General features: G+C 38.1%; 2 protein-coding genes and 1 long non-coding RNA gene across 3 annotated transcripts in view; 2 read left to right on the plus strand and 1 right to left on the minus strand.

Moving 5' to 3' along the window:
* LOC146452553 (uncharacterized) overlaps nucleotides 1-17,634 on the minus strand; it is a 172,781-nt gene that overhangs the window by 64,179 nt on the left and 90,968 nt on the right. The gene's annotated exons all lie outside the window — the stretch shown is intronic.
* LOC146452559 (uncharacterized) lies at nucleotides 2,633-6,632 on the plus strand. The gene is made up of 4 exons (XM_085097431.1): nucleotides 2,633-2,753; nucleotides 4,167-4,249; nucleotides 5,958-6,141; nucleotides 6,392-6,632. The coding sequence occupies exons 1-4, from the start codon at nucleotides 2,658-2,660 to the stop codon at nucleotides 6,614-6,616; spliced, it is 588 nt and encodes a 195-aa protein (XP_084953557.1). The 5' UTR covers nucleotides 2,633-2,657; the 3' UTR covers nucleotides 6,617-6,632.
* On the plus strand, nucleotides 6,876-17,173 carry LOC146452560 (uncharacterized). Its single transcript, XM_085097430.1, has 11 exons — nucleotides 6,876-6,999; nucleotides 7,708-7,818; nucleotides 8,586-8,781; nucleotides 9,481-9,683; nucleotides 10,062-10,181; nucleotides 11,060-11,204; nucleotides 12,098-12,185; nucleotides 12,457-12,506; nucleotides 13,487-13,798; nucleotides 15,615-15,695; nucleotides 16,692-17,173. Exons 1-11 carry the CDS (start codon nucleotides 6,997-6,999, stop codon nucleotides 16,943-16,945), a joined length of 1,563 nt encoding a protein of 520 aa, XP_084953556.1. The 5' UTR covers nucleotides 6,876-6,996; the 3' UTR covers nucleotides 16,946-17,173.

Genomic DNA, 17,634 nt, shown 5'->3' on the forward strand with positions numbered 1-17,634 from the left:
ATAACTTCAATTTCGTCTTTCTTTTGGTAAGTTTTACACGTTTTCTTAAATATTTGGCTTTTTTGAGTTGATTTCTCCAGTTGTGATCAGCATGAAGCCTTCATAAACAGAAAGTGTATTAACTATTTATAAGTTTTAATTTTACCTTGGTATAAAAACTAAAACAACAGCACTCTGAAATCACTGCCGAAATTTGTGCAGGCGAGTTTATCGGCTGCAATAGCGAGGCATCAAGTGCAATGCACCAAATGCGGAAGCAATGTTATGCATAGTTATGACAATCTACGATAAAAATGTCAGTCCAATTATCACTATTCAACTGAACTCTTAGGTTTGCAGCAAAAAATATGGTCACGACTTTTATCGGTTAAGCCGATACCGCAGTTAGGTCCATGCTGAAAATAACATGAATACGGTTACTCAGTGTGAAGTTCAGAAAAGATTTATAATAATGGAGCGGTTTCACTTTCGTTTAGTAAGCTATACATAATTTATAATTTGAGAATAATTACGGTAAATATGATGAATTATTTAGTCGAATTTCCGCTGTTTGCTACAATGGGGGTGAAGAATTCTCAGCGATGATTTAGATTTAGTATGTAACTATTTACATCTAAATCCTCAGTTTTTGTCCGTTATGTAAAAACATTTATTTCAATAAGCATCCATCTTCTAATACGAAAGCAAATCGAAAAATACGTGGTATTGACCATTATCAACTGAAAATTCGCCCCAGCTAATTTATGACAACGATTTCATTGACGCAAATTAAAAGATAGCAAGAATATAATATTCAGTTTCTTACAAAGCTAAAGAAAGATATCTGAGTAGCTAACGACGTCATATTTCTTATCAGTTTTTTATCAGTTTGTATGAGATTTGTTTTATTTCTTGGGGATTGGGTGGGGATGGGGTGGGGAAAGGGTGGACGGTCTACAATACTTGAACCTTCACTCAGAGTGTTCTTAGACAAGCTTACACTGGCGGAGAAAACCGGTGCGATTTTGTGTCGCCTTATAGAGCCTTGGTTTAGTTTCAATGATTTCAGTTTTGAAGACTGACCAAACTACAAAAAAACGAGAACCGTGCTTATAATAAATCCATAGATCGTCTAAGTCGATTAAAAGTAATTTCTAGTTAATCTCCGTCGTATGTGGTTTAATAACTTTGTCTGCAGTTTTTTTTATAACAACACTTATCAGCACTGAGACACACGTACCATCCCCGTGGTATGGCCAATACCGTACGCATGCTACGCCTCGGCAGTAAAGGGTCTTGATGCGCGGGTTTACGCCCGCTTCTTGACCCGACGGCTATGCCATGCTGATGAGCCCCAACAAGGGCGAAACAGCTGTCCATGGCTGCCACTGCCCGGGTGATATGGTTGTGCGCACCTATATATTTCTTGTTGGTTAAATCAAGTCCTTTTGTTAGATGATACCCAATAAGTGTAGTTGGTTGTAGAAAACTGCTAGGAGGTTGAGAGACTTTCTTTAAAAAAATCGTATAAGGCGCTCCAAAGAGTGCAAAGGTCGACGATTTTTTTTTTCATGCACAAAATTTTCGTTGAGCTCATTATAGTCTCAGCTAAATTTTAATTACCCATTATTTCCAAAACATTGTTCGTTTCGTCACTTGTTTTCATTCCGTGATCAACTTGTGTTGGCATAACTCCTTTAATCTGTATAATACTGAAATTTAATATCTACGGAATTAGACAACATATTGCAACATATTAATATGACTGAAGGCCTTCCGAATCACTTTGACTTATTTGTTTATTTATTTTAATCGCAACAACAGTTTGCCCCCTTCTGACAGGTTCTTGACAAACATCTGCCGTCATTTTAAATGACTTCTTGATTTTTCAAAAAGAAATGGAAATCGCACAACATAGAACGGTTTTACATTTCTACGCACTGTGATTGGTTAACATAACCCGCGCCACTTTCTCAACCAATGGGAATTTAAACCAAAACCAATCGTGTTTTCGCCGCATGCGTTTTCCCTCGCTTGGCGCCGGTTACATGTATTTGCTTCGAATTCTGATTGGCTCGTTGTGTTGTTTACATCTGTTACGAATGGCTAAAGTAATTACTTTGGTTTTGGTTTTACGACACTTAATTGGAAACCACTCTATAGTGAGCTGTTTATTGTCTGTCAAGAGTCTACAGATGTATCTCGCACTGAAGCCTTTGTTCTCTTGTTTGAGTTTCATCCAATAGGCTATTAATGTTCTCGTGCTTTGACTAATAACTGGTAAACAAACGCCTTTCTATTAACGAAAAAATGTTGAATATTGAATAGAAGAAAGACCCTCGTAGTTATTGACGCAGCTAAAGCAGTTGCGAAAAGAAAGCCTGAAAAAAAAAATCATGCTTGAACGGGATGCGAACCCATGACCTCTGCGATGCCGGTGCAGTGCTCTACCAACTGAGCTATCAAGCCAACTGGAAGCTGGTCATATTGTGAGTTCGTAATATACCCGTAGAACATGAATAAATGAATATTTATATGTAAAAACATATATTTGAACAGCGGGAAATGTTGACACTAGCAAACTTATTTATAGGTTTTTTTTAGGTCTAACAGTTTAGATACTCACTGAGGTGATTGCTGATCACACCAGAGAGCACTTTACACATTTCAGCGATAAAATGGCCGATGGCCATCACCTAGTTGGTCATAAGCTGAAACGTTTTATCAAGTCATTCTGTGTCCGACCCAAAGAAGTTTCTCTGTTACTTTTATGGGTAAGAAATCGCATTTTGAACCATACTTACGATAATAATCTAACCTAAATTAGCTCTGATGTTAGAAGTTAAGGGTCATTGAGCAATTTTTTTTGTCTTTTTCTACCACACGGCCTGATAGAATTTGTATTCTAAAGGTTTTCAATTATCACCACCCGCACAAATCTTAAGTCCCGTGTCCAAAAGAGATAATTTTGTAGAGCTGGTTGAATGATGTGAACGCTCTCAAGCAATTAATTATTCGAGCCAAGCCCATTTAATCCTTTCGGCATATAATTCGGCTCAAGATTTTTAGCCAGTCAAGTGAAAATTAAAAGATGGAAAAAGTAACACAATTCATTTTACATCTTCCTTTTACTGTTCCTTTTATGGCAATATTTTCGCAAGCGTATAGTACAAAACATTTACCACATCGCATTTTTGTATTTTCATTACGAAATTATTTTCGCTAGGGCACTAATCAAAATGGTTTCAGAAGTCGTGACAACTTCACGAAAATTTCGTCTTTTTTATTACAGTTAACTGTTAGTACTAAAAGTAATGTTTTCTATTATTTCGTTTCCTCATAAGGAGAATTCAATGGTCCCGTAAAAATGCATTGAAAATATCCCACAAAATGTGATCTGGTTCCTGCTTAAATTGCTCGCAAGATTTTGGAGGGCGTTCGCCTTATTTTCGCAAATGCTCTCGGGATTGCGATTTCCACGAATACTCGAATTTTGGTAGAATCGTGTCACGTACTGTTTATTCAAAACTAAATCGTACCTTTAGAAGGTACTCACCACTTCTCAGCGTGTGTTCAGTTCGAATAAAAACACACAAAAAGAAAATGTCTAATTCTTTAGGACGTTAAATATGAGAGCTTCGACTACTATTCTCTTATAAACTAAAAAACTAAAAAGCAAACAACAGTGCTCACTGCTGACGGAAATTTCACTGCCAAAGTGCTTGCTACTCACAAGTTTCTAGAGAGTTCATTGCTCGCAGAACAAACTCGATCAATGTTGAGTGTTTAATATTAATAATACTTGCCCCCCCCCCCCCCCCAAAAAAAAAAAAAGAAAAAAAGAAGAAGAAGAAGAAGAAGAAGAAGAAGAGGAATTGCCAACTAAACACACTACAACAACAAAGTAATAAAGGGATAGCAGGATAGCAGCATGGAGAAACTTGATTCCCATTCAAAGGCTCCTCGGATCTCCTTATATTTATATACTGATTCAAATACCAAACAGCTTATAGAAAAACCAATGCTCCTTATCGTAAAAAATCTTTCTTTGTACCTGCTCGCAAATTCTTGCAAAGACCATTCTTATATTGCCTTCATAGATAGTATTACCTCTAAACTTTTGTCCATCTCATTTCTAACAGTATGCAACCGAGTTTTGTTTTTTTTCTTTTTTTTCTGTTTTTCAGGTGATATTGTTGGGACAATATAGCGAGTCAGCATCTCTTGCAGTGACGATGGCAAAGATGGGCGGTGAACCCATCTTTTCAGGGTATGAGTAGGGCTGCAACGAAACGTAGAGTATTAAAATTCCATCGTTTGAAAATATATAAAAGGAAACAACCCCTCGTAAATACTATCCAATAGCTTTCATTTCATGGTACAACTTCCTAAGTTGTCATGATAGAGTTAACAGTAAAGCCTTCATGTACCAAGTACGTTAGCACACACACATAGTCATACATTCATGCATACATGGAACGGAGAGTCAAAACTCAAAAGTTAGAGCCACACTATCGTGCTTACTGGTTTCAGTGTACTATCTGAACAGAACGTGATATGAGTGTCAAAAGTTAAAATGATTTCTCTGAAATTCAAAGTATTAACGCTTACAACCAAACATACAAGCAAATTGCAAATTCTCAGTTTAAGTTCGCTATTACGTACGTAATAGGCTTCTTGGATACTCTCGCTAGTAACAAACAATAAGTACTTAAACATTTACTAAAGTGTTGAGAAATTGAGAAGTATTTTAACTCTGTCAAAAACGAAGACACAACTAACACAACAATGAAACTACCATGATTAATTATTTAGGCAAACAGATTTTATTTACATCTTCATCAATGCATAATGGCTGCGAATGCATTAGTCTTCATTCTTTATTGCATCTGTTTATATAACGGAAAAGGCCTTTTTAGTCAAACATCACAGGATCTCAGATTAAAGAAAGAAGGCGAGTGATGCAAACTACATGCCCTTTGAAAAGAAATCCTCGGGGTTTCAAATGCAAATTTATTTAACATCCGAACTGACAAAAGCTTTTCGACAGACTGTTTGCGAGGAGAATAGTTTATTGATAAATGAAAACGTTTGTGTTATTACAGCCTTGTTTTGGAGAAATCCAGTTGTTGTTAATCGATAGCTAAGCTAAGCTAATTAGGAGAATCTAGAAACCCTCCTGAAAATGTCAATTTTTCAGAATTGTAAAAATCAACTTTATTGCTCCAGTAACTCTTGAGAGGTCTTACTTAACAGCAAACTCTAGCAATTTTTACTCTCCAAAAGCTTCTACGATATTTCGATCTCAGCAGAGAGAAAAACCGGGGGCAGAACCTCCCATTCCCTTGCTGCCCCTTTATCAGCTTTAAACTGTCCGGTCCGACCCATTGCCCGTGACCTGGGCTTCGTTGGTAGTTATAGTTGTACGGCGCAGTTTGATCATATTCAGGTGTTAATTTGCGCCTAATAAGTAACAAATTATTATATTATATTATTATTCGTTTTCCGGCTGACTAGTCTATCCCCCCCCCCCCCCCTCACCCCCTTCAACCGCCCTCTCTCTCCAGATATTTTACCTACCCTTCGGGTGTGCGAATAGAGAGAGACAGAACAGGAGAGGGAAAAAGGCAAAAAAAAAAATAATAAACCCATTGGGTCCGTTATTAAGAGGCAGTTTAGACGGTGTTTAGCAAAACCACATTCTAATAAGCCTTTTTCAATTTTGCCAACAGTCATATATAAACATTGTCTGCTGCTGACGGTAATAGGAGGGCTTGCATCCCAGACTAGAAAACTATTTATCTACTTAAAATAAACCACTTATAAACAGATATGGAGGGCCACTGATTGTCTTAAGCCGCGGCCTAAGTTAGACTCTCTTTAAATAACTGGCCCATTAACTTTATTATTGTTATTCTTATCTTGATATTAATCTCTATGATAGCATTGTAACGGTCTGCATTATTTGTTTTCTCCAGTAAAACCGCATACATTCTTGTGACCATTCAACACAAGGGATCGGCAAGTGACAACGCCACTGAAGAAACCTTAAACCTTATACTTCCAAACTACGTCATCTTTGACCACTACACTTCAAACGGATCCCGCGCCCCGGATGACGTCACCATCAACAGTAACAAACAACTTTCTATTAAAATGAAGGTAATTCACATTCCTGAAACAATTTTGACAATTTTACTCTCAGAGAGACACTTAATTCCTAGCAATTGGCTACGAACAGTGCGATTTTCGCGTGCACTTTGTTTTGAATAAAAACACCGGGGTTTTTTTCGGTGGGAAGTCCAATAGCAGCCGAAAGTTGTTCGGGTGTTTTGAAACATCAGTAGCTTTAAAATCAAAGATAACATTTCAAATAAGTCAAAGAGCTTTTATTGTTCTGTTTTTTTAACAGTTGCTGACGTCAGAGCGTGTGATCCTTCAAGTTGCAGTTCAAGTTGATCCACAAAACAGTTTTGCTGATGATTCATTTCATCACGCGCCAGTAAGCATACGTCACCAAGAGTCTTGCCTTTCCTTGACTTTAGCGACGACACAGATCACATTCTTTAGTCCAGGTAAGCGAACGAGAGTCCAGCTTTCCTTTCAATTCTATTTGTATTTTGAATTTCTGTGGTAAATAAAATTGATTGATTGACTGATGGGCTGACTGATTACATAACTGACTTATCGATCGTTCGATTGATTGACTAAGCCGCATAGGTCCTCAGCCATGATAATAGAGACTGTATATTGCGAACTCCATGCATTATATAATTGTGCAATCTCTTGATAATTGTAATTATAGCATGTGAAGGCTTCAGAGCACTCGGCTTGCAAACTGGAAGTCTGAAAGACAGTCAGATTACAGTATCCTCTAGCCGAACTGACGAGTTTCTGCCGTACAATGCAAGAATTGGAAACCGTCTTGAAGGATGGATCCCACTGAAGACTTCAGGAGATGAGCTGCTAACTGTTCACTTTATTCAAGTAGATTTAAAAGAAAAAATTCTTGTAAAAATGGTAAGAGCTTACATGTTTATATCAAACTTGCCTTTTTGCGATCGGTTTCTGTAAATCCTTTAAAGTCCCCAACACAAAAATGGTGAATCCAGCTTCGGATATAAGGAAACGAAATAAGCCAATCAGATCTCAGTATTTTCATCTGGTCATTACCAATTGATGGTTTGCATGTGACGTCATGGCGGCCATGTTGGTGGACAGGAACAATAATGTTTTTTCTTCGGGGAGTTAACTTTCATTTTTCTGCAAACTATGTGAGCAATTTTTTTTTTGTCCACCAACATGGCGGCAATGCAAATCACCTATTAATAAAAAAAAAGGGAAGGAAATCGTACGTATCGTATCAGTTGAAAAACGTGTCTTTTCAGCATCCTGTTCCCTTGTAAAAAGGTGAGCGCAAAGGCCACTCTTCAACCCTTGAAACCTCAATTAGTAACTCTATTGTGTGTTTGCGATTAAACCGTCAGTACACCAGCCTCGTTCCCGCGCATAATCGTGCTTATCTGGTGCATGAACATAGCTTTATGTCGGAGGCTTGAGGCCGAACAGCTCTACCGATCTAACATTAAACGGTGCTTCAAGAAAGACTGGAAGTGAAGCCAGTCTTCGCTTCGCTGTGAGCTGTCGGTCAAATTTTAGCAAACTAGTTCATTATTATCATTATTATTATTTTTTTTTTTCGATTCTGTTGGTGAAATTTCTTACTAGGCTGCCATTCAAGGAGTACCTAGGGCCATTCCACCAGATAAGACATCTTTACGGTTCAGTAAAAATGGGCTGCGTTGGAAAAAACAGACCAGAGCAGTTATAAAGTCAGAGGTAAGAAAACGCATGCCTTGACACAGCTTTCATAAAAGGAAACAAAGACAAATAATTAAAAGAAAGACAAATTATTAAAATTATTTGACGTCTTTCATGTGCTTGTTGGGTTACAATTGCTTGTTTCGGCAACAACTAAAGAGTTTCTTAAAAGTTTCATTTCTCATGCTAGAAATCAAATTTAAGGATTCAGTGAGCAGTCATATAGTATAGACTATTTAACGCTTTTCGAAGGTTGAAGGAGTCGTCCATTTGCAGAAATTGCCAAATTTCACCGATCCGAACACTTTCAAATTTCCCCCGAAAGTCAGCTGGAAGCATTCGAACCTTGAAGAATTCCAAAGCCACAAGCTACCCAAGAGAACATTCAAACAAAATGTTTAAAATGCTGTCTCCTGTGTATACAGATCGTTTGTTCGGATACTTAACATAAAACTTAAAAGTTGCACAAAGTTTTAGCAAACGGTTAATTCCCCAAATCGAATTTACAAGCTGTTGTTGGTCTTACGAAAATTTTAGCTGACCTTTTTTGGCATTTGAAACGACATATTTGCCCCAGTGTTATGAAACTTTGAGTTGACATTTTGCCAAAGAAAACTGGTTGCAGATTTTACGACCTAATCTGAATTTCTGAAGCTATTTAGGCCATCAGAACAGATATCCACCGAAAAAAACTGATCAGTTGGCTTGAAGCTAGTCCGATAACACCCTCTTCGAACTCAAAACACCTCTTATCAGTTCCTGTTTGTGCTTTGTATTCCTCAAAGGTTGATCTTGGCGGCAATGGTAACACAGTCACGGTAATGAAAGTTCTGAAGTTCCCAGTCTTAACTCGGTTTGTGCGAGTTCTTCTTCCCGCATACGACAAGATGTTAAAGCAAGGAGAGGAACTTCCTGCTTATAAATTCGAGTTGTTCAGTTGTCCAGAGACTGGAAATGGAAAAAGAAGGTGGAAAAAATTTGGTAGGAAAGCAAATTCAAATTTTTCACTTCTTTAACTTCCAGTTCTTTTCATATTTACCCCACCGAGAATTAATGTAACCACTTCTCAAACAATGTTTCACTATATGGAGAGAAAAAAGAAAGTGTCTGCTCTAGCCGTAAGGATTAGAAAAGTTATCAGAGGTCATATGGCACTGAACAGGTCCTATGAATATAATAACATACAAACAAACATCATGACTATAAATTATGTTGTTTAGTTGTTGAGAGCATTGACTGAAATCTTAAGTGTCAAACTGATTGAAAACCTAACTGATATATTTTGCAGTCAGTTTCAGTTTTATATCATTTACAATTAATATTATAAAAAACTCAGTCAAGTCGGTCGGCCGTCGGTCAGTCAGTCGTTCTCATTCGCCAGCCAGTCATTGAGTCCGTTCCGTTGGTCAAACAGCCAACCAGACAGTCAGTCGGTCAGTCAGTCAGTCAGCCAGTCAGACAGTCCGTCAGTCAGTCAGACAGTCGGTTCAGTCAGTCAGTCGGTTAGACAGACAGTCAGTCAGTCAGTCAGAGTCATTCAGTCAGTCAGTCAGTTAGTATGATTTAGTGATCGACTGATTTAGCGAGTGAGCGAGTTAAATACATAGCCCTTCCACCCAAAAGTATAGATCTGCTTTTGTGACAACAACAAGCTTGCCTCTCTCTTTCCTCTTCTTTTAGCTCCACTTCCCGTGGGAGTCGGGGTGGAGTCAGGTGCCATTCCTGATGGCCAAATTACCTCATCCTCCGTTCAAGGCCCTGAATATAGTCCCCAGTACTCCAGACTGAATTCGCGGTCAGGAGGAGGAGCTTGGTGCGCTCAGTCATGTGATCCATCTGAATATCTGCAAATTGACTTGGGTGTAGTCCTTCTCGTACGAGAAGTAAGTCACGCTCACAATACCTTCTGGGGTGGGGTGAAGAGGGAGGAAACTTTTTGATCGTTGTATGAATACATACTCAGTGGGCATGCGTTATGTTATTCTTCGTCATGCAACTAGGGCTCATCAGAGCCTATTACACATGCGCAAATTCTCGCATTAGCTTAAGTTCTTATTATTATTATTATTATTATTATTATTATTATTATTATTATTATTATTATTATTATTATTATAACCATCATCATCATCATTGTCATCATTATTATTTGTTTTTTGTATCTTTTTTGTTGCCTAACAGCTAGTCTCCTTTTTTTGTATCTAAAAAACGGACTCATCTAATCTAATCATTGCATTTATCTTGTATTCATAAAACTAAAGTTCGACGTGCAGAGCAAACATGGTGACTCAGGAGGTACAGATTCCGTGATATCATTCTACTTTGAGTGCAGCACCGATGGCGCGTCATGGCAATACTACAAACTCAATGGTGCAAACAAGGTGATTAATATGGAACTTCGCCTTTCTTATTACCAGGAGATGTTTCGTAGAATGTATCAATCACTTCTGAAGTGATCGCTGATTTTAATTCTTTCATGAGATTTTTCCACTTAAAGGACAGTGACACTTAATACTTTCTGACCATACAGGAAAAGCAGATCTTAGCAAGAGCTAAAAAGCCACTTATTTTTCAGAGATAGTTTAAGCAACACTCACGCTACAAAACTTCCTCATACGTAACACTGTATGGCGGTTTTTTTTTTCCAAATGAAGCTTAAATATATCTGAAGAATGCATGGTTACCCCAGTTCTGTTTACGGATTTCAATAATACTTGCTAAGATCTTCCTTTCCCGCATAGTCATGAACTGCGCAAAAATACCTTTGAAATAGTGAGCACTATCCTTAAGAAATCAAAGCTTCTCGAACTTTGCCGTAATGCGCAGAACGTATGCGTAGTGGCAAAAGAGAGCACCGTACTTAATTTATGAAGAGCTCAGTATGGGCAAGAAAAAGATTCGCCAATTAATTTTTCTTAATACTTTTCATGACAAGTCGTAGAGGGCGTGAGTACCTACGAGGGAAGAAGAGCGATATCAAGCGGATATCAAGCGACTATCCCCAGACCCACTCTCTCTATTCTCACTCGCCCCAGGCCTCTTGGATTAAATTCATCAAACGGAGGACAGTATTTCACTAGATTCATTTTCCGTGGACCAATAGCGTGCGAGCTGAAAAATGTACTAATGTAGCCGAATAAAAGTGACCGCATAATGCTCTTAAGGGTTTTCTTGTGGACTACACAGGGTACATATCGCATGAAACTAAGCTATGACGTTCTGTTCTTCCTCAAATGTTCCATTTTATTGTACTTTCCAGGTTTTTCTGGGAAGCCCTTTAAGAAAACTGGCAGTCCGTCACAAGCTGTTGTTCCCAGTACTTGCGCGTTTTGTCCGATTTCGACCCAAGACGTGCATAAATATGGCGTGTATGAGAGTGGAGCTCTACTGGAACCCAGAACTCGGTGAATATCAGTGCTTCATTTGGTGTGATACGTACATACACGAATTTGTTTTATCTCTCTTAAACAACGTAGCCTATTAGCCTATTGGCTAAAAAAAGTTACACTAAAATTACATTAAAATGACTAAATCGACAGCCGGCCATATGTTAACCTTCAGTTGCCGTTAGTTGAGGCTTAAAGTCAGTCAGAGAGAGTAGTGTTTTAATGTCTTCTGGAAAGGAGTTCCATAAGTTAGCAACACAGGTTTGTCATCATGGTTTAGGAAGGGTTAAAATGTTGGTACCTCTTAACGATTGATTATGATTAACAAAACATAGAGCAAACATGTGTTTCAAGTGGACCTACAGTGATGAGCTATCAGGAATTTTTAATTTTTGACAGAAATATATTTGTCTGTAAAACCCTATGAACTTTTATCCCAAAGAAATCTCTCAAATTGTGGCAAAAAGTTTTTAGCTAGTCCTTAGGTTTAAAACTATCTCACATTTCCAATTTTACGGAAAATAATATTAATGTGACATCGATTTTATTGGCTTCCATTGCATTATAAAGTTAACACTGGTCTTTAAACCAATTCTTATAGTTTTGTTGTTCGCGGTAATTTTCACGATGTTTTTTCCTTATTTCAATTGGAAGGGTCTATCTTTCTAGCCACAGTTAGTAGTTACAAATTACCCATACTAACTGCGTTCTAGCTTATTCACGATTCCCTGAGTGAGAGCGAAAATGATCATGCACTCAATATGCACTCACATAAGAGGCTATCGCGATCTGATGTTTACAATCTTAGGACAGATATCGAGGTAAAATAAACCATAACACAGTGCTGGATAAACAAAACTGCAATGTTTGTTTTCTCTCATTCAAACGAATTTGTCTACAATTCTTTGCAGAAGCACACAGGGCGGTTGCTTTCGCTCGAAGTTTCCTTCTGGTTGAGGCTACAAACACCATGTTCGTTTGCAATTCAGAAATAAAAAGGTATGACTGTTCAATGGTTATGATTTAAGAAATTAGTTAGGCTAGGTTTAATTTAAGAAATTAGTTATGCTAATTTAAGAAATTAGCTATGCTAGGTTTAATTTCGACAGATTTTTCTTTTTTTCTAGGTGCTGCGACAGATGTCGGAAAACTGGAGTAGCGAATCTGGAATAGCGGCGAAAATTTAACAATTATTCACCAAAATGGCGGTGGACAGTCGCCAAATACATAACATTTTGTGGCTTTAAATTACTTTCTATTCTTTCTGTAGGCGCACGGGACACTGTAAAATGAGTTCAGATGGCGGAACCACGTGGCAAGGTAAGTAAAGAATAAAATAGGCCATTTCCTAGTTGCTGTGAACTTCATTATGAATGCGAGGCTAAGTGCAAAGCTAAACTTTCTTGTGAAAATTAGTTTTGTTTGAATGAAAACTAATTTTCATAATAAAGTTTGCACTTAGCCTCGCTTTCATAATGAGATTCAAAACAACTCGGAAATGGCCATTTGAAAACACGAGGAGGTACCAATTTAAGAATGTTAATTAAGTGAGTTAATTGTTGCAATCGAGGAATGGTGATTCGAAGGCCGTGATTCGTTCGTTAATACGCAATATTGTAAGAACTTCCATCCATACCGAAAATCACACTCAAGATATTAATGTCAGGGTGTAGGGTTGGAAGAGTTCTCATTATCCTGCGATTGGACATTTTGGCTAAAACAAGATTCGACTAGCAGACAGAGATTTAACTTTTCAGTTAAGCACTTGTTGCAGCTTTGAAAAAACTCCAGACTTTTTACTATTTCCTCTTGATGTTCCATACTTTTTCCAGGTCTGGAAAACTTGTTTGCTGATTTTCATAATTCGACCGCCATGTTTCGTTGACCTTGATTCGCTGAAACTGGCATGGTAGTGCGCAAGCGTGCGGCATTCTGTAAATCATACAATCTGATTGGTTCTAGCCTGCGAGCGCAGACGTATTTCCGGCTGTCGCTTCTCTCCGCTAAGAAAAGCAACAGCCGGAAATACGTCTGCGTTCGCAGGCTAATTGGTTCTGGCAGCGGGCGGAATTTTTCGATCTTGTAAGGGAACCGGGCGGCTCTGCAGTGTGATTGGTCCTTGTTATTCGACCGCCCAGGTCATGCTCAAGATCTTGGGCACAGTTTCTCCCGGTACGGACCTCTCAGCTCTTGAATAACATATACCTATCAGGAGTTTGGGTAGCCAATCAGTGCACGTGGCTGAGCGCTATGCATTAGTTGGGTATGTAGTAACATTGTATATCGTTTTATATTCTCAGATCTGCCAAAACGGGTATTCAATGTCCTGGCATACAATCCCAACGATCACTACTACTATGGACTTGCCAGCGGCGTCCAAAAAAACTTTATACAATGCAAGTCACCAGGGTCTCCACTCACAGGATGGAAAACTATTAATCTTAAGAAATGGAATAAAATGAAGGAATCTTCATCATTAATCACAGCTACTGAAGTACCCTTTATTCCTGTGCTGCTGGGAGATGCAAGTCAACCATACGACGCCTTCTTGTTTCCGAATTCGGCTTCAAGGCGAAGGAGAAGATCTGCCGTCAGTTATGACATGTGGGGAGGTAATTATATCCCATTATATCCCAGTAATTTAAATAGTGTTTGCTAATGGGGCACAAGCAGTCCTTGTTAACTCTCGTAACATTAAACACATTTTTTGGTCCATTGTATTTTCTTTACACAAACTGAAAATTTAATATAATGGCAGATCTTGGCAAGCTCTACCGAGCTTTTCAAAGAAGATCCCCATACTTCAGTGAACTTAATGTTCAAAAATATAGCAGATGGATACAATTCCTGAATTATCTAACATTTACACGGGTTTTGGTCACTTATGTCCAGTAATGCACTTAACCCTGAACTTGGGTGCTTCATATAAACAGACCTTTTCGTCGTTTCCATATGCTTCATGTTTGACAGAATTGTTTGTTTTAGTAAGAATCAAGGTTAGGGGACACCTTGTGATGTCTATCATACAGTTCATGAATTCATTAGCGTTCATTTCTGGACATATGTTTTGGTTGTCTTGGGAATTAAGTAATATCTAAGAATACATTTGATTTTGCTCGAAAACTTTTGTACACTTTTAAAAGAATTATATTGAGACATTTGGTAACTTATATATACAAATCTGTGCTCCTCTAAACTTAAGGACGGTGCCTATTAATAGCGAACTATTTTTGTGCGGGTTATTACTATGTGGGAAAAGCAGATCTTAGCAAGGCCCATTGGAATCCAAAAAGAAAATTGGGGGTAACCACGCATTTTTTAGAGATAATTAAACATTAGTATCTCAAAAAAACGCCAAAATATAAAGCAATGTATGGAATTTTTTCCTAAATTGAAGCCTAATTATCTCTGAAAAATGCATGGTTACCCCCAAATTTCTTTTGAGATACGAAAAGCATTTGCTAAGTTCTGCTTTCTCCGTATAGTTTTAAACCGCGCAAAAATAGTCCTGTATTAGTACGCACCACCTATAGGAAACCCGAGTATCTCGCGATGCGCAGAACGTATGCGCAGTAACAATAGTAGGCACCGTCCTTAAATGAAAATTTTCCTAGCTTAATTTAGTTTGTCCTTGTATAATCAATATGTATGTTGGCAGATTTTCATTTAAGTATGATTACATAAAGAGTACCATGTAGTAAATATTTAACTCCTGTTTCTCAAGAATCTTTAGTGATGACAATAATGGTTTAGATTCCTCTCTGCATTTTGCCAACGTCATAATTTTAACTTCCCTTTTTGGATTGAGTTTTGAGACTTCCCAGGGAAGAGAACAGGGATGGCGCAGTGGTGAGAGTACTTGCCTCCCACCAATGTGGCCAGGATTCGATTCCTGGACTAGGTGCCAAATGTGGGTTGAGTTTGTTGTTGGTTCTCGTCCTTGCTCCGAGAGGTTTTTCTCCGGGTACTCCGGTTATCCCTTCTCCTCAAACACCAACATTTACAAATCCCAATTCGATCTGGAGAGTGTTACCATGCTGTAAAGCACACTTGATCAACTCGTCTTGGAATTATGCGGTATACAAGTTTAAAAATTTAATTTCTAAATTTGCAATAACGCAACGGCAAATCGACCAATCTATGCACAAACACCTCTTATATCAAAGATCACAATTCACGCAGTTCCGTCATGTAATCGAAACCTCCGTCAATGACCAGGTAAATAATGCCATCTTGGGATGACAACATCTGTCCTAAGTACCACTTGATACAAAAGCCCATTGCTTCGAGGAAATTTTCATTATTCAGCCTAACTTAGAACAGCCTTATTCAATTCGGCTCGAGAATTTAATACTCCTATAAGGATGACCACAAGAGACTCGATGTAATGGGCCTTAATCATTTATTGTCTTATCTCTGGTTTCACAGCTTCATCAACAGGCATGTTATTTAAGCCAAGTGGCGCGATTAAGTGGAAAGTGGTTGCCTCCTGGATCGATTTTCCCGACGGTATGTCCTCCTAAGTTCCTTTTTACCATGCACACGGAATCAATAGTTTCATATCTTCGCCACGCCTTCGTTTGAACTAAATAGACCGTATTCGTATTCTCGGTACTCATTAATAATTCATAAGCCATTGACCTATCAAATGGTCGATAAAACATCACGTGCAGTGGTTTTAAAACCCGATAAAACCTCCTCCTTGTTAGTATGCGGTGTTTAATGTTTTTCTCGTATGCTAATTTCCAACGTTCACAAAAGCATCATTGTTATGAACTCTAGTGTCACACGCTTTTCCAGGAATATTTTTGAAGCCGTTCAAAAATTTCGCAGCGCGTGTTTTACCGGGTCTAAAAGCACTCGGCTGCGCCTCGTGGTTTTAAATCCCGATAAAAACTGCTGCTCGTGTTTTAAACATTACTGTAATGAGGCTATTGCGGGGGTAAAAGGATTCAACGGGACAGATGGAAACGATTTGGGAACACTAGTGTTGATGGAAAACGTTTGATGCGTTTGGCGACGTCAAAACTAGGGCCCGGCATTTTCACAATTTTCCAGACTAGTGTGAACGTGACCTCATTTTCATGTATGATTATGTTCGCAAGACTGTCGTGATATGCGCGCTATAGAAATAACTTAAACGTCACTTTGTTTGTCCCATTTCTAGATTTTAAAAAATATTACACATTTTGTAACTACGCATTTGTTTGGCCATTTACTTATCATTGAAGAATTTTCTAGTCTCAGGAATCACAGTGCCAATAGCCTATTGGCTAAAACCAACCAGCGGGTGCTATTGCTCTCACAGAGTGTTTTTACATGACGTTACGGCGGCCATGTTGGTGTCCCAAAACAAAGAAATGGCGGCCATGTTGGTGTCCCAAACTTAACCTCTGGGAATTGATCTCTATTTGTATGCAAATACTTTATTTTGTTTCCGTAAACCAATATGGCCGGTAGTCACGTGAATGAAAACGCTCTATTCTATCAATTTTACTTCGACAGACGTAAAGATTGGCTGCCTAGCAATGCCATGTGTAAATGGTACATGCGCTGAAACACCGGAAGGAGAGTACCGCTGCACGTGTTATCATGGATTCACAGGGAAACGATGCAATTTAGGTCAGTATTGTATGGCACTATTGATTGGTACCTTGGCACCATGTTGTTTGATCATGATTAGTGGATTAGTTTTTAAAGAAACTGTGGAACTGAGTCAGTGCGGGTGTGGAAATGAATGTTTGATTTTATCAAGGTAATGATAAGATAATTTCGCCACCGTAGAGAGATTCGAGAACTGACTTTTTGAACGTTAGCCCTTCGTCAGAGCAAATGTTTGACGATGATGATGACGATGACGACCCCGACAACGACGTATTTTGGAGCGCTAACGACATGCAATTAATCCCCATAGAAAAAGTCTACTCCAACCGAGACTCAATCCGTAAGGCCAGGGAAGCCTTTCTAATCTCAAAAGGCAGAACACTTCTTCCACATGACTTCCGATATTCGCGAAGAAATTTACTAGCTTTTTTCCTTTATTATTATTATTATTATTATTATTATTATTATTATTGTTATTATTATTATTATTATTATTATTATTATCATTATCATTATCATTATTATTATCATTATTATTATCATTATCATTATCATTATTATCATTATTATTATTATTATTATTATTATTATTATTATTATTATTATTTCATTTGTTTCATCTCTTATACTGTCAATTACTTTAGTTTTACGTAGTTCCGGTATTGCCCAAATACTTGTAATATAAGCGCATGTCCCAATGCAAATTCTCATTGTACCTGATGAAGGCTGGTTTGGCCAGCCGAAACATAGTACACTCTGAAACGTAATTCTACGTTGTATTGGTCTCTGCTTCTCTTATATTTTGGAGAAACTGCTAAAAACAGATTTCGGCTTGTTCTTCCTC

Source organism: Pavona decussata, unplaced genomic scaffold (genome assembly GCF_977016875.1).
Source record: "Pavona decussata unplaced genomic scaffold, jaPavDecu1.1 SCAFFOLD_366, whole genome shotgun sequence".
NCBI classification, from domain to species: Eukaryota; Metazoa; Cnidaria; class Anthozoa; order Scleractinia; family Agariciidae; genus Pavona; species Pavona decussata.